The sequence below is a fragment of the Oryza brachyantha genome, chromosome 11 (genome assembly GCF_000231095.2).
Source record: "Oryza brachyantha chromosome 11, ObraRS2, whole genome shotgun sequence".
NCBI classification, from domain to species: domain Eukaryota; kingdom Viridiplantae; phylum Streptophyta; class Magnoliopsida; order Poales; family Poaceae; genus Oryza; species Oryza brachyantha.
In genome coordinates, this window is record NC_023173.2 from 12,271,018 (window position 1) to 12,297,929 (window position 26,912).

The window sequence follows — 26,912 nt, forward strand, 5'->3', positions numbered from 1 at the left end:
ATCTTGCGCCATGGCATAAAAATAGTGAAAAAATGTAGCATGGATGACTTGTGATTGTAAGGGCCTTTTGGTATAATATTTTACTTATGGGATTCTCATTGGATAAAAGTGAGATGTTGGAGTGTAAAGTTAAAGGCCATATGTGTGACACATGGGGTTTATATAAATTCCATGCATATACATATAATACAGAAAAGGTTGAAGGAGGATGCTGAGAAACAATATCAGCAAAATGATATCATGCATATTGTTTACTAATCTCCTAGTGTCCAGTTGAAAGCCACATGCAAAAGGTTATCTTTCCAAAACATAGAAAAGCAAATAACAACACAAATTACACAAAGGGTGCTCATGATATTGCACCCATGTGGATGCCCTCATGTAGGCCCCAACTAGGGCCATTTGAAAGTACACTACTCTTTGATTCTTTCAGGAGAAAGATCTTTCTTTCCTCCTGATTAACCAGAAACAACTATGACTAAGTCCTATTTAGGACTAGTAATATTTACCCAAGATTTAGTTTTGCTCCTGTATTCTTGATGAACATGGCATTCACATATTGTTTCAGCTAGCCGTTGGATCTAGACATCAATATATGATTAGGATCAAGGGGTCAACTTTCAGTCGATCCATGCCTTCTTTCATCGATCTTGTGCCAACTTTTTAACAAATTAAAGTGATCTTCTGCCAATATGGAATATGCATGGTTGACAAGTGGATGACACTTGCAAAACTATCATCACCAGATATATCTAACTACTCCCCATGATACGACCTTGTTTGAGAAGACCAGATGTGTAGGGCTATAGCTTACCTGCAACTTGCATATAGTGCACTTACAGCTATACTTGTCTAGAATCCACATGAGCATGTACATGTGTACTACTATATGGACCACTTGTTTGCATATACAGAGAAAAATAAAATAAAATAAATTTGGCTTCCTTTTCCTAAACATGTAATTAAGGACCACAGCCACATGACTGATCATGCTTGCAGGCTTTGATGGCCAAATAAAATACTGGTAACTTATTAATTATTGTGAACATCCAACAGGCTGATTAATTACTAGGTGAGGTGTTTAATTCTACCAATTAAGATTGTAATCTACTATCAAAATTAATCTTTGATAAAATTCAGTCATTATCTCTAAACATTATAGAAAAAATACAGCAGAAGGGAAGGAGAGAGCAAATATAATGCATGCATGCATGTGTTGTAGAGATGAGCTTGATTAGCAGCGTAAGTTCTAAGTCATTGTAGATTTAGCAAATATTATATAGCATTTGTTAATGGATTGCTGCTTTTTGTGAAGCAAAGCATGCATCCATTCCACATCGGAATGTAGGTTCCCAGGCCGTTTCTGCATCGATCGGCTTAATTGCGTGATATCATTGCATGCATCAACTCGATGATCAGATCATATTTCTTTAATTACTCAAGTTGACATCAACATATCTATATTGCTAAAACTTAGGCAACAAAGTTTCAGTGACATATATATATTTATATTTTTGTGTGCATGGATGTGAATGCATGCACTATGTACACTGTCTGCTTAAGTTAATTAGCAGTTCAGCTGATGAGATAACTTATTGACATGAGATCAACTGCATTGTAAGAAACATGGATATCTATGAGATATAGATAAGGATGGGATATTTTCAAGCAACCTCCTAGGTATATATGTTGGTTTGAAAAACTTGATCTACATTGAATGTGTACTCTACACACGTGTGTACATGTGTTTATATAAGGTGCACCAAATTAATACGAGAAATAATTTTACAGTTCTCGAGTATGTACGAAAATTTTAGTGTAAAATTTGATACTTCTCGATACTTATACACTAAAATTTTTATACATCTTGATATCTTCTCAAGAACTATAAAATTACTCTAATATGAGTAATCCATCATGCATAGATCTAATGGTTACGCGAGGGGATCTACCACTAGTGCTAGGTGCTAGGGGGCTTCGGCCCCTACCTGATTTGCGTTTTTGAAGCCCTCTTAACCCAAGAAATTAGACATTATGTCATCCTTAAAAGTGGTGGCCGACAAAATACCACTTCACATGTTAACACATTTAAAATGTCACTTGCAAGCTGCGGGCAACATTTATTTTGCCATTTTTACGATTCCAATCGATTTTGCTGCCTTTCTCCACCCGGTCGGATGAAAATACCCGTCTCCTCTTTCCTCTTCCTCTTCTCCAGCATTCCGAGGCGACGGCGGCGACGGCAGCAGCAGCAATAGCTCTGGCGGCGACAGTCGTAGAAGCACGGATGCGAGTGGATGCCCCCGGCGGGCTCCAAGGTCCTACTCGCTCCGCGCGCGGCGCATCATCGGGGGCACCAGGGGTGGGCGACACTGCAAGGCGCCGGCGGCTGCGGTGGAGACGAAGACCCGGAAGCTCGCAGTCGGCCGCGTCGCCTTGAGGCGGTCGTACTTGTCCCGCATGTGAACGAGCTCCTCGTCGCGCCAGTCCATGAAGAGCATCTTGTCGATGTTGAATGGGTGCTCGTCCACCTCGGCGAGGATGCCGAAGGCGACCTGGTACCCGGGGTTGTAGGGCTTGTCGTACTGGACGAGACAGCGGGAGAAGCCGGTGGCGTCGAGCACGACGGTGGCCGGGGCGGTGACGCCGTCGTCGCAGATGAGGAGGCCAGGAGGAGGCCTCGTTGTGGACGGCCTTGACGACCTTGGCCTGGTGGAACTGCACGCCATGCGCGACGCAGTGATCCATCATGGCGGACTTGAGCTTGCGGCGGGCGACGCGGGCGTAGGGGCAGTCCAGTGACTTGACACGGCGGTCGTCAACGAAGACAGAGGCGGAGGGCCAGACGGCGTTGAGGTAGTGCGACAGCCCCATGGCCTTGAACTCGTCGACCCAGACGTCGTAGTTGTTCGGCCACACAAGCGCCGGGGACGGGTCCATGGCGCTGACGGAGATGTTGGACTTGGCGACGCGCTGCGCGACAGCGAGGTCGACAGGCCTGGAGAGCGCCGGGTCGTAGCGCGGGAGGTCGAGGGAGAGCAGCTCGGGGCGCGCCGGCGGGGCCAGCGACCACAGCGTATCGCCCAACGCGGCGACGCGGCAGACGAAGGCTGAAGACGAGGCGCGCGCCGGGGCGGGGTGGTGGGTCTGGGGGTGGGGGAGGGCACGGAGGAGGAGAAGGGTATTTTTGTCCGACTAGGAGGGGAAAGGGAACAAAGTTGGTTGGAATTGCGAAAATGGCAAAATAGACGTTACCCTTAGCTTGTGAGTGGCATTTTAAATATGTCAACATACGGAGTGGCATTTTGGCGGACGCCGCTTTTGGGAGTGGTATAGTGTCCAATTTCTGCATTAGCCCCCGCAGCAAAGTTTCTAGTATTTCTGAAGAGAAGAAAGGGTTGGAAGCAGTTCTCTTTCATCTGGTCTCTCCTAATATTTTTTTAAATTTGCGACTGAATGGTTGATAATACTCTTATCTCACTTGTGCTAAGAATCATCTAGTGTCATTTAAATTTAAGCACGGTCACAAATTGCATTGTAACAAGCAAAAACACAATATTTTCTTATTTAAATATTACTAGTTTAAAACTATAGGATAATTATACTAATAAAATTACAAATTTTGATGCTTTGGACAGGATTCGGTTGAATTTGTGAAATCCCAGACATAACTCCATTTAGAATAAGTTTATGATATCACTTTTCGACGCAAATCCAAGTAAATCACAGAATTTAAAACTATAACAAAATCTCAGTTTAAAAGTTAAGTATTTATGATTGAAGGGAGTACTATGACATATCCAATGGTTTTTTTATTTCAAAAAGATGGAATTAAGACCAATTCTTGGAATTACCCTACTCTTATCATTTTTGTTATATATTATAGACGCAATGGAGATTGTATAGTCTGGGGAGAAATAGTGACAGGGTGAAGATTGAGCTTAAATGTTCATGGTGAAGCCCAAGGCCGAAGGTATCAAAGCCCAACTTCAGTGCAAGCTTGAACATGACGAACTTGGGCTAAGGTTCAATGTTTTTCTCACTTCATCTCTCTTCCTTTTATATTGACCAACGCTGGAACCACCTTTGGCCTGGGCTTTTACTACTAATACCCCATGCGATGCTGCACGAAAACTGTGTGATAATATAGTATATATGAATTATAAAAAAATTACCTACTATATGATTTTTTTCATGTATTTATATATTTTTTGTGTTTATCAATTATCCGTAAGTTATAAATGGTTGGATTGTATGTTGTGTCTTTTTAGGGAAGAGATGTAATTTACACTTTTGATGAATCGTCGAAAAGGCTAAAAACAATTGAGGTGATGTGAAGAGATGTAATTTATACTTTTGATATATCATCATAAGGCTAAAAATAATTGAGATGATGTGGCTTAATTTACACCCTTGATGTATCTAAAGCTAAAAACAATTGAAGTGATGTGATTTTACGAGAGAAGAGAGAATGGCATTAATTTTTATAGAAAGTATGGATGAGTTTACTCTGCTGGTTGTTTTTGGTGTGTGAAAAAAATGGCCAACACTATGAAATACTATTACTTGTCTGAGCTCAATAGGATCATTAGCGCCATCACTGATATTGATAAAATTGTGCTCCTCTGTTATATAGGTTGTAACTATTACTAAAGAGCTATAAATATCCTCTCATTTAGATTAACTAGGTACATATATGTATGCATATAATGTGATTTGTTGTTTTTATGGCGAAGAATTTAGAATAAATTAAATTTAGAAAAAAAGTGCCAGCTAGCTAATACATACTTAGCTAATACATACCTGTATACATGCCTTACATTATAGGATAAAGAAAAAAAATATAGTTATGTTGACGAGTTACAGAATGTTGTTGTATATGGACAGATGCATTACTCCGAAACGTACAGCACAGATGACATTATTTCAGGCCTTCTTTAAAAACGAGAAAAAAGTTTACAAGAAGTGAGCTAAATCCAGTAAAAAAGAACTATAAAATCAGCACATGTCCCAACCGAGCCATCGGAGCTTGTTTCATTTATGAGTTCACCACTGTTAAACGGCATTATCCAAGAAAGAAAAATACATTAAAATGTGGATTCAACTTTTTTGTAAAAAAGAAAACACAAAGGACATGACAGACTTGACAGTGGCAGGGAGTAGCTAGAAAGACTTTCCTTCCATAGTGGAAAAGCGAGAGATTAGTGAGGTCAAAGAAAGCATATGCAGCAGCATCTTTTAATAATTAAGCCTATAATATTTGAGCAATTTTATCATCATTAAGTAGGAATCAGGAGTTACTACTGTTTTCTAATAAAATTTAATACTACTGTTTTCTACGTAAAATTAGTACGCTTAAAAAAAATGTACCTCATGATACCTGCTCGAGGATAGAAAAATGCTTATAATATAAACAGAGATTACAGAGGCAGCTGGCCTTCTTCGGAAAGTTGTCAGTGTCCTTGATTCACTGTGGCCGTGATAAATAAGCCAGCAAAACTTTTTAATTCTCCGATCCACCTCTACGGCCGTGCATCAAGAAGTAATAAACACGTTTACAAAAAAAAAATGAAGTAATAAACACTGAACAGCGATTTAACTTAGTGCCTTGAGCCCTTGACCATGGACAGTTGGACATAGTAACAGCTTGATTTTCAATGGTTTGTCTCACAATTTAGGCCAAGCATTGTGTCGGCAAGTCTGGACACACAGTGATTTCATATTTTAGATAGAAGTAGTCCAATTCCAGCGGAAAATTATAATTTTACACAACGTCTTTTCTTATAAGACAGAATTTTGAATTTTTAAGCTTAAATTTGGAATTGATTTTAAGTTTTTTATTATTCTTTTAATCTTTGACTTTAGCTTAATAAAAACACTTACATAAAAGTTTTATTCACAAATTATTTTTTACTTATAAATATATCGTTTAGCTTTTTTCTAAGTAAAGCCAATCAATCATTCCCTCTCACAGCTGCTCTACTTAAGTTATATAATCGGTTTACCGACAAAAGGTGCAGAGTGTAGATCTTGTTTGAACGTACTAGAAAACCTATAATTTTGTTTACTCCCATTAAGAATTTTGGGGCTAGATTTTTTTAAAAAAATATTAGGTGTATGAATTGTAACACGTGGATTTGTCAAAAATGACTATTAACCAAAGGAAGTGGTGGAGTCACACGTGTGTATTACTCGAGCTCCAGGTGAGTCCTGTCCATATTACTCCCATGCAGATTAAATAATACTCTAGTGAGGTAATATATTTATTATTGGTCTACATCTGTCAAATTTGGTAAGATTTCACGGAATTCATCTTCGAGATTATCTTAATCTACTATTTGGGAGAAGAGGGTTAAGGGCCTACTTAGATGAGAAATTGGATGTTTCCATAAAATTAACCCTCCTTCCTCTATTCCAAGATGTAGGTATTTTTAGAACCTGAATCTTTTACTAGAATATAACTATGTCTAACACTATTCGCAATATACTTTCTCATTAATCACTTTTTATTAAAAAATTATCATATTTTATCCCTCACATACCTTCCCGCACCATTAATTCCTCATTTTTTAAGGAGTGCCATAATCATTTTCTCTTAACATTAATTGCTGCTAAATAATATAAAAAATGATTATATTTTAGAACGGACGTAGTACTGCATGCGATATTTTTATTTGGTGTCGCTGACTATTTTATTTATGTTTGATTTCATCTTATTTAAAAACATATAATTATAAACAAGCTGAATATGATAAATGATCAAACGTAAATTGAAAGATTAGCTACCTCAGTTGAATAACCGAAAAAAACAGATAGAATACATACATAGTATCCACACTCCGAATGAGCCTCCTGCCATGTACTGTATTTATTCAGGTCTCGTAGGGAGTACTAAGCACTTCGCCACTGGATAGTTGAGACATGGGCGCAGAGGATCCCGGCGCGTGCGTCCGCCGTTCCAGAGGCCACCCCACCCCACGCCCGACAAACCTGCTGCTGCCGCATCGGTGCTCCCATCCATCCACTAAGGTCAGTCATTTACGAGAAATTTGTTATGCTGAAATTCTCAAACGTGGGTTTCACGGTTTCTCCGAGAGTACCTCAGCAGCTAATCTAAATTTAATCATCTATATCTTTATCTACATAATTATCTAAACAGTTTATACTTTCTATCTCTTTATACTTCAACAGATCATCCATATATGTAACATCTAGTATAGAGTTTCTCTCTTAATATAGATGACATCCAAAAGCAGATGATAGGATAGATGCTCTACTAGAGCTCAATTTTTAGCTTTTATCTTTTATCTTCATGATGGAGGATGGAATAGATGAATTACTGGTATGGTCTAAAATGCTATTATTAACGATGATATTCTTTCTCTTTTTTGCCATTTCCTTTTTTTGCTGTAAATATGAAATGGTTTTCTCCTTTTCAATTTTATTTGTGGCTGTTTTGCCCCTGTGGCTGGTTGTATATGGGGCGGCGGCGAGCTTTAGAGCGTGGGCGAGCAAGAGGGTCAACGGCGAGCTAGGGGAAGGCGGCGGGGGCGACTGAGCACACAAGGGCGGCGCACGCCGCATAGTTTGACCATCGGTGAGGCTCCGGTGGCTAGGCAGGCGGCCGACAGTGGTGGTGGAGCGCCCACGCCCCACGGCTGCTGGCTATATAAGGGCGATGGCGAGCTTTAGAGTGCGAGCTAGTGAACGACGAGCAAAATGGTCACAAATAAAATTAAAAAGAAGAAAACCATTTTAGATTTGGAGCAAAAGGAGGAAATGGCAAAAAAAAGTGTCATCTTTTGATAGTGACATTTTAGATAAACCCAAATCCAAAGAGGCATAAGAGAAAAAACCTATGATTGAGAATGACAGAATAGCAAATTTCTCATCATTTAGGGTTTATACAGCGTTCCAATCTTATTAAATAATATATTATATAGTCAAGAACAGTGATATGGCATATAATTATATATGACGAGATAAAACTTGATATATACAGTTATCTAGAATAATTCGTTTCATCTTCACGTATTTAATAAACTCCTATTAGGCAATTGATGCAAAATATTCGAGTGATGTGTTAGTTTGAATCTTGAAGTGAAATTTGTATTAAATACACATGTTTTATTTATTTATTTAAATATGTTTTGATCATAGAGTATCGTTGGAAACCACACGGTGCAACCTTACACTGGAAATTAATGGCTCAACCATCCACCATCGTCCCCCTAATCCACCCAGTGATCTAACCAAATTTAAGAGAGAAGTTTTGTCTAGATATTCAGGGAAACCATTCAGTTCTTCGAAAATTTTTACGAAATTCCTTCCATCCAAAGTGACTTTCAACATCTTACTACTCTTTATTGTATGGTTTTAACCTCTCACAGCGATCAGTGAGAGAGGGGTGATCTATACAAGATGGACTACTACCCTGAGAAATGCAAAATGAGTAAGCTAAGGAAAGCAGGTTTGGTGCAGTCAGGACCTAAATAGATTAAGCCAAATCAAGGATGGATGAAGCTTAATATTGACGGTTCATTCGTAGATCAAGATAAGCGGACAGGAATAGGAATGATCCTTCGTGATCCTTCTGACATGCCGATCTTCACAGCCTGCTAGCCCATTCATCAGAGTAGTAGTGCTCTTGAGTCTGAAATTCTTGCTTTTAAGAATGAATTACTAAGGCCCTCCAATGGACCTTGCTTCCCTTAGTGGTGGAATCTGATTGTGCTATGGTGGTTAGCTTGATGACCTCTAGGGAGATTGATAAGTTGCAACTAGCGTTTCTAATTCAGGAAGCCAGATGCATTATGGATGGAGACAGGAAAATAGTACTCCGGAAGTTAATCGCTCTCAGAATAGAGTGAGCCATGAGCTCGCCACATGAGCTCGTCAATTATACTAGAACTCAAGATATTTCTATGTTTTGAAGAGACAACTCTTGTAACCTCATATCACAACCAGTGATGGAGGATATGAATTCTACTGAATATATTCCTGTTTCCCCTCAAAGAAAATCTAATACCACAAAAGAAATTAAATTCCCCTCCATCCAAATAGGCCATCAGTTTTTCTTTCCTTTTTCTTTGAATTGGAGTGTTTTCAGTATTCGTATTGGTTGCATTTGCTAATTGTCTTATTAGCATCTATCTGAATATGTAGAGTTAAAATAGTTTATAATAGGAAAAGGATGTAATAATACTGATCGACAGATCAACAAACAGAGTCCTATGCATGCAGACACGACCAACTTATGCATGATGATCACAAGGCGACGGCAATGGCGATCAGAGGGGTCAGATATCATCCAGGGAAGGTTCAGGGCACTCACTCCAGAAAAAATGTAGACACCATCGGCATCAGAACATGGCATGCCCCTCTCTGAAACAAAAAAATTAAAAAGATACACACATTCTAGCTCCGTCTCAAAATAAATTAATCTTTCACTTTTTAGCTATAATGTTTGATGCTTCGTCTTATTAAAAAAAATTTATGATTTATATTTATGATTTTATTAGATGATAAATCATGAATTATGCTTTACTTGTGACTAATTCTTTTCTAATTTCTTGATTTTTTTTCAAATAAGATAGATGGTTAAACGTCAAACTTAAATGGTTAAAAGATTGACTCCTGATACTGTTCAGCATTTTGGCACACAGCAATACATGAGCCTACTGCCTACCAACTCTGCCAGGTGCCCATGAGTGGCCATGTGGCCATGAGTCTTTGGACTGGGAGAAAGAATGTTGAATCTCAACAGAATGCCTACCAGTACCATGGACATGATTGATCCATGGTTGCAATTTCAGTCCAAAATATAAATACTTTTAACACTAATCATACTACTATTTATCTCATCAATGACTTTTTATTGAAGATTCTTTCCATCAGCCCTTACCTATCCTTATACCCTTATTTATTCCTTATTATTAAATCATACTATAATTTTTTATCAATACTAAACCTTGCTAATTAAAAAAACATATATTTTAGGATATGATAGGGTAACGTATATCAATATGCATGAGTAAACCTTGGTGCAGTGCTCATCTCCTATCTGAGAGTCTGGTCCAGAAAAAAAAAGGCAGAAAGGCTACCTAATCCAGCATGCCCCATGTAGTCACATTTAAGCTTGTTCATGAATGTGCCAGAGTGGTAGATTTGCTGCGCCAGTTCAGTTGACCCCATCCCCATGTGATTCCATAGGCAGTTTACCAGTTTTTGGCTGGGCTAGGCAGTTTACCATTGACCATCAACATATGATGGTTCTAACTTTTCTTTTTTTTTCTTGATGAGAACAACCTTGTAGCAGTTCTACACTTTTTTTTTATATACAAACTTGTTGTAGTTGACCTTGTGATGAACTCTCCAGACAGCAACTGAGAATTAACTTATGCAATTCAAAGCAGCAACACATCTGATTGGATCTTGCTTGGGATAACTCAACAGGTTTCATCTTGCTGAACACATAAAAGAACATTGATTTGAATCTAAATCCAGCTTATAAACTCATCAGTAATCCTCAAATTAATTATTTTTACTACAGATCATATAGTCAGGAAAGAAGAAACATGAGTGGATGGGTATTGCAGAACCGTACACTCATTTCTCTGTTTGAAGTTATTGCCAAACTTGTACCAAAATGTACCACGGCTGATCCCTTATCTTAAAAGAGGAACTAATCCCTATTTTACACATTGAATTATGAGCAGTGAGCCACATAGACCTGTTGTACCCTCACTAGCAACCAGTTCATAATCAAAGAGAACATTTCGCAAAATAATTCAGGAGAACAATCATGTTGAGCAAAAATAATTGAGGATAACAATGCCATACTTGCCCCGGACAAGAAAATGTTAACCAAAACTGTTAGCCACTAGTTCTAGTGAATAATGATGCAATTGTCGGTGTTATATCCATTTCAATCATACAATTATAGTACCTATGCTATGAAATGACAGCAGATGCATAATTGCATATACTCTGAAGAAAAAGGCATCAAGTTCGTATAGCAACAGCTAATTTGACAAGCAACAGTAGTGCACATCAGCAAAGGAAGCTCAATTTCTTCATACCAAAGATTAAATTACAAGATTTTTTCATGCTCTTATTTGATTTTAGCACACTAAAAAACACTCATCACCTAGCAATCTAAAAGCTATGGAACAGAAATTCTCAAGCAGCCTGTACAAAGATCATCAGAAGCATGATATATATATCATATTTGATACAGAGAGCAAGCAGGATGTAAACTGAGGTTGGTTCATACATACAGCTCAAGTTTTTGATTTGATCATCACAAGAGCTCTGAATTCTTCCCCCCCGAATCGCCGTTTCGAGCTCGAATCGATCGGCGCCAATGTCGATCGATCGCCGCCCTGTCATGATCGCGGGAACACGCCGAGCATCTTTCCTCTGCCAAGGCAGTCGGCGAGCTTCTTGGCGCCGTCCACCTCCGCGGCCAGGAGGCCCTGCAGGAAGCCGCACGCGCCGGCGGCGACCATCTGCTTCCGGCACCGCCGGGACTGCGAGACGGCGAGCAGCACCGACACCGGGAACCGCGCGTCGACGCCGCGGGCGGCGCCCGGGTCGAGCAGCTGGACGACGTTGACGATGCCCCTCTCCTCCTTCTTGAACAGCTTCCGGTAGCCGCTGGCCGCGACGAGCGCGGCGAGCGCCCTGGCGGCGGCGTCCCTCTCGGTGACGGCCTTGGCCTCGAGCATCCAGATGAGGCGCGGGATGGCGTCGCCGACGTCCCTGCGGTTCTTGCTGCCGACGTTGCAGAGCTCGGCAAGCGCCATGGCGGCTTCGGTGCGCGTCGCGGCCTTGTCGCTGTCCAGCGCGGCGAGGACGTGGTCGACGAAGCTGGCGGAGACGGCTATCTCGGCGATGTAGCGGAAGGAGGCCATGTTGCGGAGGAGCCCGAACGCCGGCGCGAGGCCAGGCTCGTCGCCGACGCAAGACTCGAGGAAGTCCTTGACGCAGCCAAGCGCACCACCCTGGAACGCCTCCACCTTGAGCTGCTGGCACTCGTCGCCGTCGCCGGAGGTGAGGTTCTGGAGGCAGCCCAGCGCAAGCTCCTGCGCGCGCGGGGTGCCGAGGGAGACGAGCTGCAGGAGCGAAGGGAGCGCTCCCTCCTCGCGGAAGGACGGGAGGAGGTCCGGAAACGAGGCGAGGTTGCGGAGCACGCCCGCCGCGGCGGCCTGCGCCGCGGGTGTTCCCGCGGCGCACGCGCCGAGGAGCGCGGCCACGCCGCCCCGCGCCGCCACTGCCGCCGCGGCGTCCCGCGAGTCCGCGGTGAGCGGGCCCAAAGCCAGGCACGCTTGCTCCGCGCCGGCCACGCCGCCGGACTCCAGCGCGCGGCAGAGGTGGGGCACGACGGCGCCGGCCTCCTGCGCCAAGAACCGGCGGGTAGCCTCCGAGGACGCGAAGGCGGCGAGCACGTACACGGCCTTCTCGCGCGACGCCGGCAGGATCTCGCCGGAGTCGAGCATCGCGGCGACGGCGGACACCGCGGCGGCCGCGGAGGACGCCGGCAGCGACCCGACGGAGTCAACGAGCGAGTCCAGCGCCGCGGCGCGCGACGCCGCGGAGCCGAGGCGGAGGCGGGGGATCAGCCCGTCCGCCCCTTCCCCCTCACCCCCACCGCTCCCCCCAGGCGACACCACCAGCTGCGCGTCGGCGGCGAGCTGTGAGAGCTCGGCAGCAGAAGAAGAAAGCAACGACACGGTATGCAGGTGCCCGATGCTACCATGGTTCCCGGCGACGGACACCAGCGCGGAGAGCGCGGACGCCAGCGGCGCGAGGAGCGGCGCCTGGGGAGGGAACGCCGGGTGGGAGAGCGACGCCGAGAGCGACGCAAGCGAGGCCGAGATGGACGGCCAGTGGCGGCGGAACGCCGGGGAGGCGGCCGCGGCGGAGGGCAGCGCGGCCAGCAGGCGGAGGCACTCCGCCACCAGGACGCCTTCGTCCCCCGCGGCGGCCTCGCCGGACTCCGGCGGCAACGGCGGCGGCATGACGCGGCGAGAGAGGTGGCGAAATGGGTTGGCGGGGGAAACCGCGAAAGCGCGCTGAATCTGCGCGCCACAAATGCAAAGCCAACTACTCCTAATTAATACTACTACCCTATATACTACCACTAGTACAGTAGTCGTCGCAACTGTTAAGTGTAGATTATCTCTAAAAAATTTATCAACTCTAGATTATCTTTTAGAAAATATCAAATGTAGATTGAGAGGAATAATACAGCTTTTTTTGCATGAAATTAGAAAGGTTAACATGCTAATATAGCAATTTATCCTTTTTTATAGTTTGTCTTTTAGGGTATGTTTTAAAGTGATTTTAAGGTCTTCTTTCAGTTTTGTTATTTAAACCATTGATGATGCAGGTATAAAACTTTTCCTCATAAATTATTGTATGTTGCTTTATTTATTTTTCCTATTACTTACTAAACGTAGCTCAAACTATCAAAAAGTCACAAGGTACTATTCACTGTTGATTTTATAGGGTGTACTAATTAATTTTAAAAATCCAAAAACTGTATATTTGGATCAACATATTATACATATCATAGTTTCATATTTCAAAATGCTAGCACACACTTAATTTTGGAGACAGTAAAAATATAATATATGAGAAACAAATAATCAGTATCTAATGTACAACTTCTCGAATAAAAAAACCTCTTAAAATAATTAAGGAATGAAGTATATCAAATTAGCACTGTCACTTTTGCTACCGACGCCATAGCTGCCTTCTTGCCACCTTGCAATTACCATCTGCTACTAGCTACAGTATAGTATATCAAACTAGCACTGTCACTGTATTCTATACCAGTATACAATATTCTGACAGTAGAGGTGCCTGTATTTTCTTTTTGTTGGTATCTGGGCCCACATTCCTTTTTATAATAATAATTATTGTTATTATCTTTTTTTTTTTGGCCAAAGAGTCATGCGGATCACACAGGAGGGAGTAGGCCAACCGTTTGCAATGGGAAAATGGAAAGATGGTGAGGTGAGGTGAGGTGAGATAACAAGAAAGACAAGTGAGAGTTGGAAAGTGGCTACAATCACATGGAACCCATTTCATTCCATGTTGATATGTGCGGTTTTGGTCCTAGAGGTTGTTGGGGTTCATGCCAGGCACATCTCTGCAATGCTGCTATCCAGCTACACTTATCAAAGGTGCCATTATCAAACTAAGTGCACCTATTAGTTGTTACACATGAAACAGTAAATAGGCTTTGTCAGAACACATAAAATTTCTGTGGAGAGCTTAACATTATGACAAGTGGTTGATAAGAAGCCAGCTTTTTAGAATCTAGAAAAACTGGGTTTCCTAACTTCTGGCTTCCAGTTCATATTTTACGAATTCTACGACTTCAGATTCTCGGTAGTTGAGTGTTATTTGATAGAGCTTTTGACTTATAAAAGATTCTGTGAGGAGCTGCATCTACCAGAAACTCCTCAAAACATGCCCAAAGCCTTTTTAATTTCTACGAAAATTAAATGAATTTATATAAAATGCTCTTAACTTCGACCATAAAATTACTCATGTTTTACTCCTAAATATGATAATTAATTATAAGTTGCGACGAAACCCTAAGACTCGAATCATCATCCCAACCGGCCGCAATAGCCCTATGTGTACGTAGACGGTGACGACCACAAAAGATGAAGTTGGATCTAAGATTTTTCATATGGCAGAAGAGGTGATATTATTTCTAATCGTCAAGCCACGAGGAGTTCTTAAACCTGATTACTTCGATCGGTAATGACTGTGACGACCTACTGATGATCTTAACTACGTAGCGTGATCGGCAATCCTCGCAACGTTCCACAAAATTTTTCTGTACAAACTATGTAGCTAGTACACATGGACATGGTCATCGCATTTCAATAATTAAATGGATAATTTGGGAGCCACTTGGGATGTGTACAGGTTGGTAGTACTTGACAGTGGACACATTATTGACATTATTAATTTGTGGTCAGCCGATTAGTTGCACTGCTGACCAAAGCATCCAACGCAATGCACATAGGAATTCAAAAATAACTTAGTACCTCCATATTTTTTATACGACACCGTTAACTTTTGAATCTACGTTTAACTGTTCGTATTATTTAAAATTTATATCTAAATATGTCAAATTATAAAGTATACTTAAAGTTTCTATAATAATAAATCATATTATAACAAAATAATTAATAATTATATAATTTTTTAATAAGACGAAAGGTCAAACGTGGCCTAAAAGTCAACAGCGTCGTATAAAAAAAAATGAAGAGAGTAGTAAATTTCTTTTTTTTTCTTTTATACTCTTGGAGGTTCCATTTTTAGTTTAGAGAGAATAAGCCCAAGCGAATTAACCAGGCGCATCTTCAAATATAATCCAAAATTAGCGGATGCTATTCCTCGGTCGTAAATATTTGACTTCTAATAAGGCTTGGTTAAACTTTTAAAACTCTACTAATCTATGTTATATTAAAATAAGCTTGTGAACTACAACGAGTTCTGTGTCAACGAAATTTAACTATGTAACAAATTTATAGTATATACTCCCTCCATATTTTTTTATATGACGCCATTGACTTTTAGGTCCATATTTGACCATTTGTCTTATTCAAAAAAATTATATAATTATTAACTATTTTGTTATAATATGATTTATTATTATAGAAACTTTAAGTATGCATTATAATTTTGTATATTTAGATATAAATTTTGAATAAGACGAATGGTCAAACGTAATCCTAAAAGTCAATGGTGTCATACATAAAAATACGGAGGGAGTACCAAATTTGAAAATTAAAGGATGGTGTTTGTGCGCAGAGGCTGGTCTCTAACCGTGTTAACGACAAATTTTGACTCGTTGTTAAACAATTTATGTAGAAAATAAAGTACGGATAAAACAAGACGAACGTTACAAAGAGAATTACATCATATAGCTGATGGAAGCTGATTCGGTATCGAGGGGGGTTTTCATAAGGAATTAAGAAGTTTTACCATATCAATTTAGTTTTTTTTATAAATTTGCTTTTCCTTTTCTAGGAACAGTTTTCGTTTGGTTGTTGGTGCTCATAACCGAGTCGGACTCTAGGTAGACTTGAGGGTATAAATATATTTGTTTTGAAGCTTTATTAAAAACGAGTTCAACAATAATACACTTTGGTGCATAGTCACTCTAACAAATACTTTTTTAACAGAGCGAATTCTAGGATATGTTGTATTGGCTTCGACCTTCAACACGCAAACGAGTTCTTGTCACCCGTTTATCACATCGGCTGGATCAATATTTTGTTAGTTAAGTCCAATATTCTTGTTAATCTTAATCTTGTATGGTTACTAGTTATCGTATTGGCTCAATTTAAGTTACTTTTGTCTCTTCTACTGTTCTGATAAATCACTTTGAATATTCTATATCAATTTTTTTATTTACTGTTTGTTATATTTAATATTATATTGTCTTAGTTAAATTCAATCATTTGGATTGTGTTTCAAATAGTTTTATTATATCATTTTACCTTACTCATTGTTTTATCAGAGTTGTAGTGGATGACTTATATTGTTATCATATAAAATATAAGTCATCGACTCGATTAGATCAATTCTAGTCTTGATAAGGTATAGCGCCTTGAAATTGTAACATAAAGAGTAATTCGTATAATAGATGGCTTAGTCATAGGACTGAACATGTCCTCGTAATCTATATCATACCTCTGCTTAAAACCTTTGGGTACCAAGCGAGCGCGTACCTTTCTAAACTTCCATATTGTTTCCTTTTGATCTTACAAACCTATTTGCAGCCAATGATCTGTGTGCCTTTTGTGGGGGAAATAATAGCATGTTTTATTTCTAATCAAAGCCATATATTGAACATCCATGGTATCTTTCCAGTTATTATTAGATAAAGCTTCTTGTAAAAAAAACGGAATCAGAGGACCTACGAGCAATGCGGGACAGAGGAGCACCAATGTGCAGTTCTCGACTGGACTCATGAAGTGGCCACACGGCAACATCGACTGGAGGCTTGATGCATCCGGAGGGTGATACAAGTTCAAAAACGGAAAGACAAGTTCATCAAAATAACATCTCTAGAGATGTAAACTCGATCGGTAGAGGGATAAGACACCTAAAAATCTTATGAAGAGAATTGTAGCCTAAGGGGTCTCTGTTTCAATATCTTTCCTGCTATTATATTGACATGCAAATTTTTTGTGTGTTCGAGAAAAAAAGAACTATAGCTTCTGTTTCAACCTCTTTCCTGCTATTATATTGACGTGCAAATCTCTTGCGCGTTCGAGAAAAAAAGAACTGTAGCCTAGAAAGGTGCACTCTTTCGAGTGAAATTAAAGTTCACGGGTATCGTATGTTAATTTGTAGATTTGGGCAACAAGCTCATCCAAAAATACACATGACATTATAATCAAGAGTTTGACCAACCAGACGTTCCAAATTAAAGGAGACATACAGTGGAGCAGTCGATTAGGAGTTCGATTGATAAGATAAACAATCGAATTGAAAGTTTTGTTCCAAAATTTAAATGCATTGAGGCTTGAGCTAGAAGGGCAAGGCCAATTTTAAAGATATGACGGTGTTTTCTCTCTGTTGAGCCATTCTAATGATGAACATGAGGACCACATAGTCAGACACGTGACAATAGATGCCAGATTTTTTTGAGGGATGGAGTTTTTTATACTCTCCTTCCCAGACAGTCTGAACAACTATGATTTTTCTATCAAACAAACGTTTGACGAGGTTTGAAACTCATGGAATTTCTGAAAAACTTTATATTTGAACTTAATAAAGTAAATCTAAGTAAACTTGCTATAATCATCAATAAAGCTAACAGAGTATTTCTTGCCCCTAACAGACCGGGGATACTTGGATCTACTAAAAGACTTTGGGTAGGACAATTGATGATTCTCTGCTGTTTAACAAGAATCACAAACATCAATTCACTACTAAATTGGCTACAATAAGGTAATTTATTATTGTTTATGACCTTATCTAGAACTATTGAAGAGGGGTGATGATGCCACCTTTCACGAGATGGCTGGTTGATAACCGACCTTATCTATTTTGGTTATTCATTTGGTCTGCGGTGTGTTTGTAGGATCGTAAAGGGTCTTTCCCATCTCAAAAGCTAGGAATTGAGGTGAGGGTCTCTCTCACTTATATCCTAGGTTTATTGCCCCTCCACAACCAATGTAAGACTATTCAACAATCTCCCCCTGCACACATTGGTCTCCCTCAGCCCTTCACCGCCCCTTCTCCATATCTGGGCTATCACCAGCCCATGGTCCATTAGGTATACACACGCAGGCACCCTACGATCCATCAGACCTTCACACACTATGTCCATCGGACCAGAAATGTTAAACTAGCCATGCTCTAATACCACTTGTAGGATCGCAACAGAGTAAAACACCTACCAGAGGGGGTGAATGGTAGCTAGATCAAAAAAACTAAATCTTTTCGCGGAAATAAAAGATTACCTTCACAAAAGCCTTACCAAAGTCTCCGATTGCACTGCGAATGAACCACCGGTCAGATCGCCGTTATGTGGCCGGTCAAACCGCTCGCATAACCTCAGTTAGACCGACGTTGAGTGGCTGGTCAGACCGCCAGCCTACCTGCGGTTAGACCGCTGGGACCCTAGAAACACGCCGATTGATAAAGCTTCAAGATGTAGATTGAATCTCTCGACTTTTATTGATCAACCAGTGTTTACAAAGTGCATAGAAGGCACTCCTAACCAAAACTTTCGATCTAATATCAAAATAGAGTCGAAACCCTAACTTTTTCTCTCAAACGGCACAAAAAGCTCACCGGGGGCATACCCATCGGTACCTATTTATAACCTCAACGTGGGTATGCAAGACCCACGTATCTAGCACGAATTAGGACTTCCAATCTCGTGGGAAACATATCCTTATCCATAACTAACCATATCTCTATCTCTAATACAACAAATCTTCTCAAATCCGGACTCTATCCGAACTCAACTTTCATATCCCATACGCACACAATATCTCCATCGTATGCCACATGGAATCTTCACCACCACGTGCATTGAACTCTAGCCTAAGTATCCCGCATGATATCTCGACCGCCGGACGTCAACTTATCTCCAAGTTGACTCCCGATCCATCACCGGCAATACTCTCCCGAGGCATCAAGTCACCTACACATGAATCAAACAAAGAAAACATATTCCGAGACCAAGCTATCTCCAACTTGACTCATGATTAGCAAAACAACAGTACCCATATGTATAGAAAACAACTAGAAGTCGAATTCACGAAGAACAAATCCAAAACCAAAAAGAAAACCGAAAGCTGAAACTTTCGAGGCTGACCTGCTGGTCTGACCGCCCAGACACCTGCGGTCTGACCGCAATTATCTGAAAGGTCTGACCGCCCATATACCTACAGTCTGACCGCCCGGTCAATTTTCACAAAAACATTTAACTCGCAAACCACCAATTTATTCATCACAAAAACATGTAGATCACTCCTTGATCTTACAATCTCCCCCTTGATAAACACATTGGCAAACACTTCAAAATTGTTTCTTGTTTTTGTGAAGCAACTCCAAAAAGCATTTAAAAGAAACATCTTTCACTTTTAAAAAGAAAGAAATTTCCAAATTTTCAAAAACATGCTCTCTTCCTTCCAAAAATCTTTTCCCCCTTTTAACAATAATTTCATCAAGCGTAGAAATTATGTTCATTAATGTTTAAGAGCTTAGCATACACATAGTATATCAAGTCATGTGTTACAATAAAAAGAAGAAGAACTCATCTATAAAATAGCAAGCATGTATTAAAGTATAATCATGAACCAAAGATTTTGCAATTAAGTTCAACTCAACAATCAAAATCTATGATTTCAAACGATTTATAATGCAACACTGTTACAAGCACATAGAGTAAAGAATAAAAACTAGACATATATACTTATTGTATTTATCACTCTTTCTCAAATTAGCCTTAGCACAAAATCACCAAGAGAATTTTTAACATTCTTTTGTTTGAGTCTTTTTGCTCTTATTTTTCTCTCAATTATTCCGGGTATGTCCTTGTCGTCAAGACTGTCCAAGGATTCGGCACCTATTTTTTTTCTCACACATCGAATACGTCCTTATCGTCAAGACTGTCCAAGGATTCGGTATTCATTTTTCTCTCTCATATTTTTATTCTCTTGCACAATGAACAATTTAGAAGCTATTTGAGAAATAACAAATCAATAAAGCATATATACAAGCATTTATAAATCAAACCATATGCTAGCATCAATATTGCATAATTTCTTAATTATAGAATTTAAATGTCATGCATCATATCCCTTAAAAGCAATATCTAAGTTTCATAAAAGGACTAGAATACATACAAGCTATGCTAGAGACAAATAAATCTTCATAGTATTGCTAGCATGCACATGAAATACCATATGTATAAAACAAAGCTCTCTTTGTCAATTTTTCTTATTGTCATATTTTGCTTGATAAGACCATGAGGTGCAAAACTCCCCCTCAAACCATGCCAAAAGGATGAATTATTCCCAATTCTCCACGAGGAAAGGCAAAGCGAGAAGAATCCAATGGTTTAGTGAAAATATCAGCAAGTTGCAATTTTGTATATATCCAAAAATGTCAGTGCAACATCTCCCTTCTCAACATAATCCCTCAAAAAATAAAAACGAATATCAATATGAGTGTTGTACAGGATTCTTAGCAATGTTAATAGCACTGGTATTATCACAAAAGAGAGGTACTTTCTCAAAAGTAAAACCATAATCCTTCAAAATTGATAAAAGGCAAAGAATTTGTGAACAACAACTAGCAGCAGCAACATATTCTGATTCAGCAGTAGATTGAGCAACACTAGACTGTTTCCTAAAAGACCATTCAATCAATGAAGTACCAAGAAAATGACATGCTCCACTGGTACTTTTTCTATCAATTCTACACCCAGCAAAATCAGCATCGGAATATCCACTCAAGCATATAGAAGAAGAAGTAGAATACCAAATACCAAACTCAAGTGTATGTTGCAAATACCTCTGCTTGATGATGTGAAGCACGAGGAGGAGCTTGAAAGCGTGTACACAAACACACAGCAAATTGTATGTCTGGTCTAGAAGCAGTTAGATACAATAAAGATCCAATAATGCTTCTATACTCCTTTTGATCAACCGCTTCACCATCTTCATCAGGATCCAGCACAGTTGTAGTACCAATTGGTGTTGAAATTGGCTTGCAGTTCTCCATCTTGAATCGTCTCAAAAGATCCTTCGTATACTTCATTTGATGCACAAAAGTACCTTGAGGTGTTTGTTTAATTTGCAACCCCAAAAAGTACGATAACTCACCCATCATGCTCGTCTTAAATTCCCTGCGCATAGTCTCAGCAAACTCCACAACCAAAGCGTGAGATGAACAACCAAAGATGATATTATCAACATAAATCTGAACGAAAAGTTGATTATCACCATGCTTAAGAACAAAAAGCGTTTTGTCAACCTTTCCCATTCGAAAACCTTTCGCAAGCAAAAAGTTCTTAAGCTTATCATACCATGCTCTAGGTGCTTGTTTCAAGCCATACAAAGCTTTAGACAATTTAAAAATATGGTTGGGAAAATCATAATTTTCAAAACCTGGTGGTTGTTTGACATAAACTTACTCCTGTATAAAACCATTTGGAAAAGCACTTTTCACATCCATTTGATAGAGTTTAAAACCTTAAAACCTTTGTAAGCAGCAAAAGCTAATAAAAGTCTAATTGCTTCAATTCTAGCAACATAAGCAAAAGTTTCATCAAAATCCAAACCCTCCACCTGGGTAAAACCTTGAGCAACAAGTCTAGCTTTGTTTCTCACAATCAAACCATCCTCATTTTATTTTTGAAAACTCATTTGGTTCCAATAATATAATAACCAGAAGGTGGTTCAACCAAAATCCAAACTTTGTTCCTTTCAAAATTTTCAAGTTCTTCATGCATGGCGTTAATCCACGATTCAACAGTTAATGCATGAGTAACATCTTTGGGTTTAAAAGAAGCAACAAATGCAGAATTTGCACAAACATCATGGGTTGTTACCTTAGACCTTGTAATCCGCTCACCTAAATTACCAATGATTTGTTCTGGTGAATATCATCGTTGAATGTGCAAAGGAGCAACGACTTCTGAAGTTATTTCGCATTCTGTACTCGAGGTTGAAGCCTCTGGATGACCATTGTGATTACCAACAGAACCAACACTCGACAACCCTGGCCGGTCTGACCGCACTTCCTGTATCGGTCTGACCGGAGATGGGTCGGCGGTCTGACCGACTTGGCGCCCGGTCTGACCAGCCGAGCCGACCTCGTCGTCGTCGTCGCTCTCGTCTTCAATAATCAGACCATGCTCCCCCTGAATTTGTGACAGTGTACCTGCAATTTCTAGTCTAGTACCTGGACTAGCTTCATCAAAAGTAACTTCACAGGTTTTAATGATTTTGTTAGTTTTCAAAACAAGTACACGATGGCCACGTCAATGTGTGGGGTAACCAAGAAACAATCCATCGGAAGAGCGTGCCTCAAATTTGTCCAAATTTCCAGATTTCAAGACAAAGCATTTGCAACCAAAAACACGCAAATGAGAAACTTTGGGTTGACGACCAAAACGAAGTTCATAAGGAGTTTTTCTAAGTTTAGATCTCAAGAAAACTCGATTTGAAATATAACATGCAGTATTCACTGCTTCGGCCTAAAATTTTCTTGGAGTATGATACTCGTCAAGCATTGTTCTAGCCATCTCAACCAAAGAGCAATTTTTTCTTTCAACAATACCATTTTGTTGGGGAACACGAGGAGAAGAAAATTCATGTTCAAGACCTTTTTCAGTACAAAATTGTCCAAAAGAAGCATTTTTAAATTCACCACCATTATCACTTCGAATTCTATTTAGGGAACCAGAAAGTTCAAGATTCAATCGAAGATACAAACTACGAAAGTGTTAAAAGGCCTGATCCTTAGTTGTCATAAAGAAAACCCAAGAATATCGAGAAAAATCGTCAACTATGACTAACACATACCACTTTCCTCCAACCGATTGCACTCTAGCTGGACCAACAATGTCCATGTGTAAAAGCTATCCTGGTGCATCCGTCATCACAGAAACAATTGGGGCATGTAAAGAAGCAACCATCTTAGCATGACGACAGGGTATACAAACCAAATCAAGATCCTTCTTAAGTTTAGGAAAACCACGAACAAGATCCAAACCACTTATCCTCGTAAGATTATCAAAATCAACATGTTCAAGTCTACGATGCCAAAACATCACATTCTTGCTAAACATAGCAACCAGACATATTATCACAGGTGAAACTGGATTATCAAAGTCAGCTTTAAAAACTATTCCACAGCGAGAAATATTCAGCACAGAATCACCACAAGAATCAAATATTTTACTTCCGGATTTCTTAAAATGAACCTCAAAATTCTCATCAACAATTTGTGAAACTGAAAGCAAATTATACTTTAAATCCTCAACCAAAACTACGTTTTTTAATTCAAACTTGTCACTTACCTTAACCATACCTGTAGCAAGAACGGCACTAGTAGAAGCATCACCAAAGATAATCGATTCAGTCTTGGATGCCTGTTTGAGGGAGGAGAACCAATTTTTATCACCGGTCATGTGCCGCGAACAACCGGAATCCACGATCCACATGTTCTCCTTCCTCGCCACCAAAGCCTACACAAGAGAGGATGTCGAAGCCTCAGTACTGGGATAAAAGAAATTTAGGAATCTAGTACCGAGACACACGACCAGTAGATCCAATAGGCATATATCGACGTGCAAAAGCAGTTTGAGAATTTTTCAGAAAATCTTTGCGAGGCCGGTCTGACCGAGGTGCGGTCTGACCACCATTTAGCTTTATCAGCCTAAATGGCATATCTGTAAATAAAAAATAGATAAACTCCTTAAATGCCCCTAAAAATTTGCTCAGTCCCTTCAATTTTACCTCATCTTTTGTATTCCCCTGAGGTTTTATTTTGATTCTCTCTATCCCATTCCCGTTAGTTGACCATCAAATATTTTTAAAATGAATATATTACCCCTCTTATACATATGTCCTACCTACTCGATAAATTATCATGCGCAAAAAATCTTATACTAAAATAAAAGGATATAATCAGTTAATGCTAAACTTAAAAATAAAACTTATTTAATTTTTTTAAAAAAATATGATTAAATCTACACATTAATTTTAAATATGTTTTTTAGTTTGTGATGAAATAATTTCATCCCCTTTGTTTTTTTTACAATGAATCTTTTTTCATTGCATATTCGTTGAAAAGTAAATTTTAAATTTGATGGGGAGCTTGATTTGTTTACAATAAATATTTTTTAATTGTTAATGAAATTATGTTTTATTTTTAAAAATATTTAGTAATTTATCTCTTATTGTTATTGACAACCCAAATAAATTACACATCAAACATTTCTAGTTTTTAGCAATATACCAAGGATAGTAAAGTCATTTCTATAATATTAACGGTCAAGCTAACAGGCAACTAACGGAGTGGGTATGTAAATGATCTAAATAAAAACTAAGAGATATATAAGAGAGCAAGCAAATCTCACGTGCATAGAAGAGATTAGGGGAAATTATAAGGGCATACAGGGAATTGGCCCATAAAAAATAGTTTATGGACAAAACTTTTTTATACTGATGAAAAATAAAATATGATGAAAAAAGTCTAAAGTTAACTTAAAATTAAAAATTAAAAATTCAAATTTTGGCATATAAGCATTTGCAAAAGTAAAATGATGACGCTGATTTCAACGATGGCATATATGGTGATGCAGAGGCTGTCATGCATCTTTCTTCACCAGCTAGTAACCATGCATCGTCGCCCCTACGTACGCCAATCCCTAGTATCGCTATGGTGAGATGTTATTGCTGTGTTTAATTTTCTTACGTATTGTATTAATATATATATCACGTCAACTTGCCATGTAGGATAATTAACCCATCATGCCTTTATTAGGCCAGTCCATAAAGTAAACCGTTCCAAAAAGTATAAGGTTGAACGATATACGATTTGAAAGTTCATAGATGAATATACTTAGCGAAAGTTTTTGGATTGTAAAATGAAATTTGTTCCTAGAGAAATTCATGGGAAGTTAATTCTAAACTATAAAATCAAATGACAACTCTAGGTTGTAAAAATCTTGTACTTTGGCCCCTAATAAGCTATTCTATTTTTTAACATGTTATTTTTAGTTAACATCTGAGCTCAATCAGCGACCACTTTACTATCCCTTGGGGCCGTCCGTGATTTTAAAGTGTTCTTCGGCCCCCTCCTCCCTCCTCCGTCCGGACTCAGCGTATCCTGTTCTTCCCATATATTCACTAAGGCTGCGCGTTCGCAGGGCATGGCGTCCTCATTTTCTACATGCATGTTTTTCGAACGGCTAAAACGATATATTTTTTTAAAAAAATTTATAAAAAAGTTGTTTTAAAAAATCATATTAATCTATTTTATATTTTTAATAATTAATTAATCATGTACTAATTTATTACTCTATTTTCCACATTGGGTAAGTTACCCTCTCTTTTGTCGAACATAGACTAAGTGTAATTTCTAAACCACCTCTCCAAAAATTAGATTCAATTGAGTGTTTTATCCTTGATCAACCCTCTCACATCCATCCTCAATCTGCCCTTCCAAAAAATTAGCGTCGGCATCTTTTCGTTCCTGCTTATGCTTATGGATCAAAATTTATATTTTTATTCTTAAATTTGAAGTTGATTTTGGGTGTTTTTCATCGTACTTTATTTTTCAATATTTATTTTCCGATCACTAAGAACATGTATATATATAAATATTTTATTTATGAATTATTTTTCGTCTGGAGACACGTCGTTTGACTCTTTTTTTCCTAAAAAGCAAATAATCACCCCTGCCCTACATGTTATCATCCTCAATGGCATGTGCATAACTCGCATATATGTATGCTAGCTATTGTTCATGCAACTATGCAAGGTGGGGTATATATACATATATATATACATATATATATATATATATATATAAAGCATATATCCTACTACTAGATGTAGTTATTATGCTGACATCTAAGGTACAGAAACACTTTCATACATATTTATGCTCTCGCACAGTAGAAAGCACATACTTCATATATATATATATAGTTGGACTATTCATATGGAATTTAGCGATGCTCGTGTTTTCTACCTTGTGAGAGCATAAACATGTATTAAAGCGTTCATACACCTTATAGGTGAATAGAATGGAGTAACTACTCCATTCATGTTATATACAACCTTCGTCCCTAAATGTTTGACGCCGTTGATTTTTTTATACAAGTTTGATCATTCATCTTATTCAAAAAATTTATATAATTATTAATTATTTTTATATCATTTTATTTATTATTAAGTATACTTTTATGTATATATATAGCTTTACATATTTTACAAAAAATTTTAAATAACACGAATGGCGAAACGTATATAAAAAAGTCAAATGGCGTTAAATATTTAGGGACGAACGGTTTACATCCGTCCTGATTTCCTGTCAATTTCATGCACGAAATTGAGGAGTCAAAGCAATGCACCCCGACCGAGCCTAGGTGTACCAAATTAAAGCGACGTGAAAGAAACAAGAAGAAGGTAGAGGTGCAAAAGATAAAGGCCAGACTAAATTATTGGACTAAGAAAATGACGCAGTACGTTCGTACGTACCATAATCCATGCAAGAGCTAGCTGACAGTTTTTCGCTCAAAATAAGAGAGAGAGAGAGAGGTAATTAAGTTAATCCAGCCTTTGGCATTTGGCATCTCGTTGATTAATTAATCACTCAGCTGGTCGCTTGCTAACAAT

General features: G+C 39.1%; 2 protein-coding genes across 2 annotated transcripts; both read right to left on the minus strand.

Annotated features, from left to right (window-relative positions):
• Positions 1 to 2,321: 2,321 nt before the first annotated feature.
• LOC102699266 (lycopene beta cyclase, chloroplastic/chromoplastic-like) lies at positions 2,322 to 7,005 on the minus strand. The gene is made up of 3 exons (XM_006663411.2): positions 6,991 to 7,005; positions 2,804 to 3,195; positions 2,322 to 2,718 (listed from the first exon to the last, which is right to left on the minus strand). The coding sequence occupies exons 1-3, from the start codon at positions 7,003 to 7,005 to the stop codon at positions 2,322 to 2,324; spliced, it is 804 nt and encodes a 267-aa protein (XP_006663474.2).
• A 3,025-nt stretch (positions 7,006 to 10,030) lies between these two features.
• On the minus strand, positions 10,031 to 13,091 carry LOC102699545. Its single transcript, XM_040528632.1, has 2 exons — positions 12,443 to 13,091; positions 10,031 to 12,220 (listed from the first exon to the last, which is right to left on the minus strand). Exons 1-2 carry the CDS (start codon positions 13,020 to 13,022, stop codon positions 11,388 to 11,390), a joined length of 1,413 nt encoding a protein of 470 aa, XP_040384566.1. The 5' UTR covers positions 13,023 to 13,091; the 3' UTR covers positions 10,031 to 11,387.
• Positions 13,092 to 26,912: the final 13,821 nt, after the last annotated feature.

Coding starts and splice junctions, on each gene's coding strand:
- LOC102699545 (XM_040528632.1), bottom strand. CDS start 13,022: ATGCCGCCGCCGTTGCCGCCGGAGTCCGGCGAGGCCGCCGCGGGGGAC. Junction 12,221..12,442: donor GAAGGCCGTGTACGTGCTCG/CCGCCTTCGCGT, acceptor CCGCGGGAACAC/CCGCGGCGCAGGCCGCCGCG.
- LOC102699266 (XM_006663411.2), bottom strand. Junction 2,719..2,803: donor GTTGACGACCGCCGTGTCAA/GTCACTGGACTG, acceptor CATGGCGTGCAG/TTCCACCAGGCCAAGGTCGT.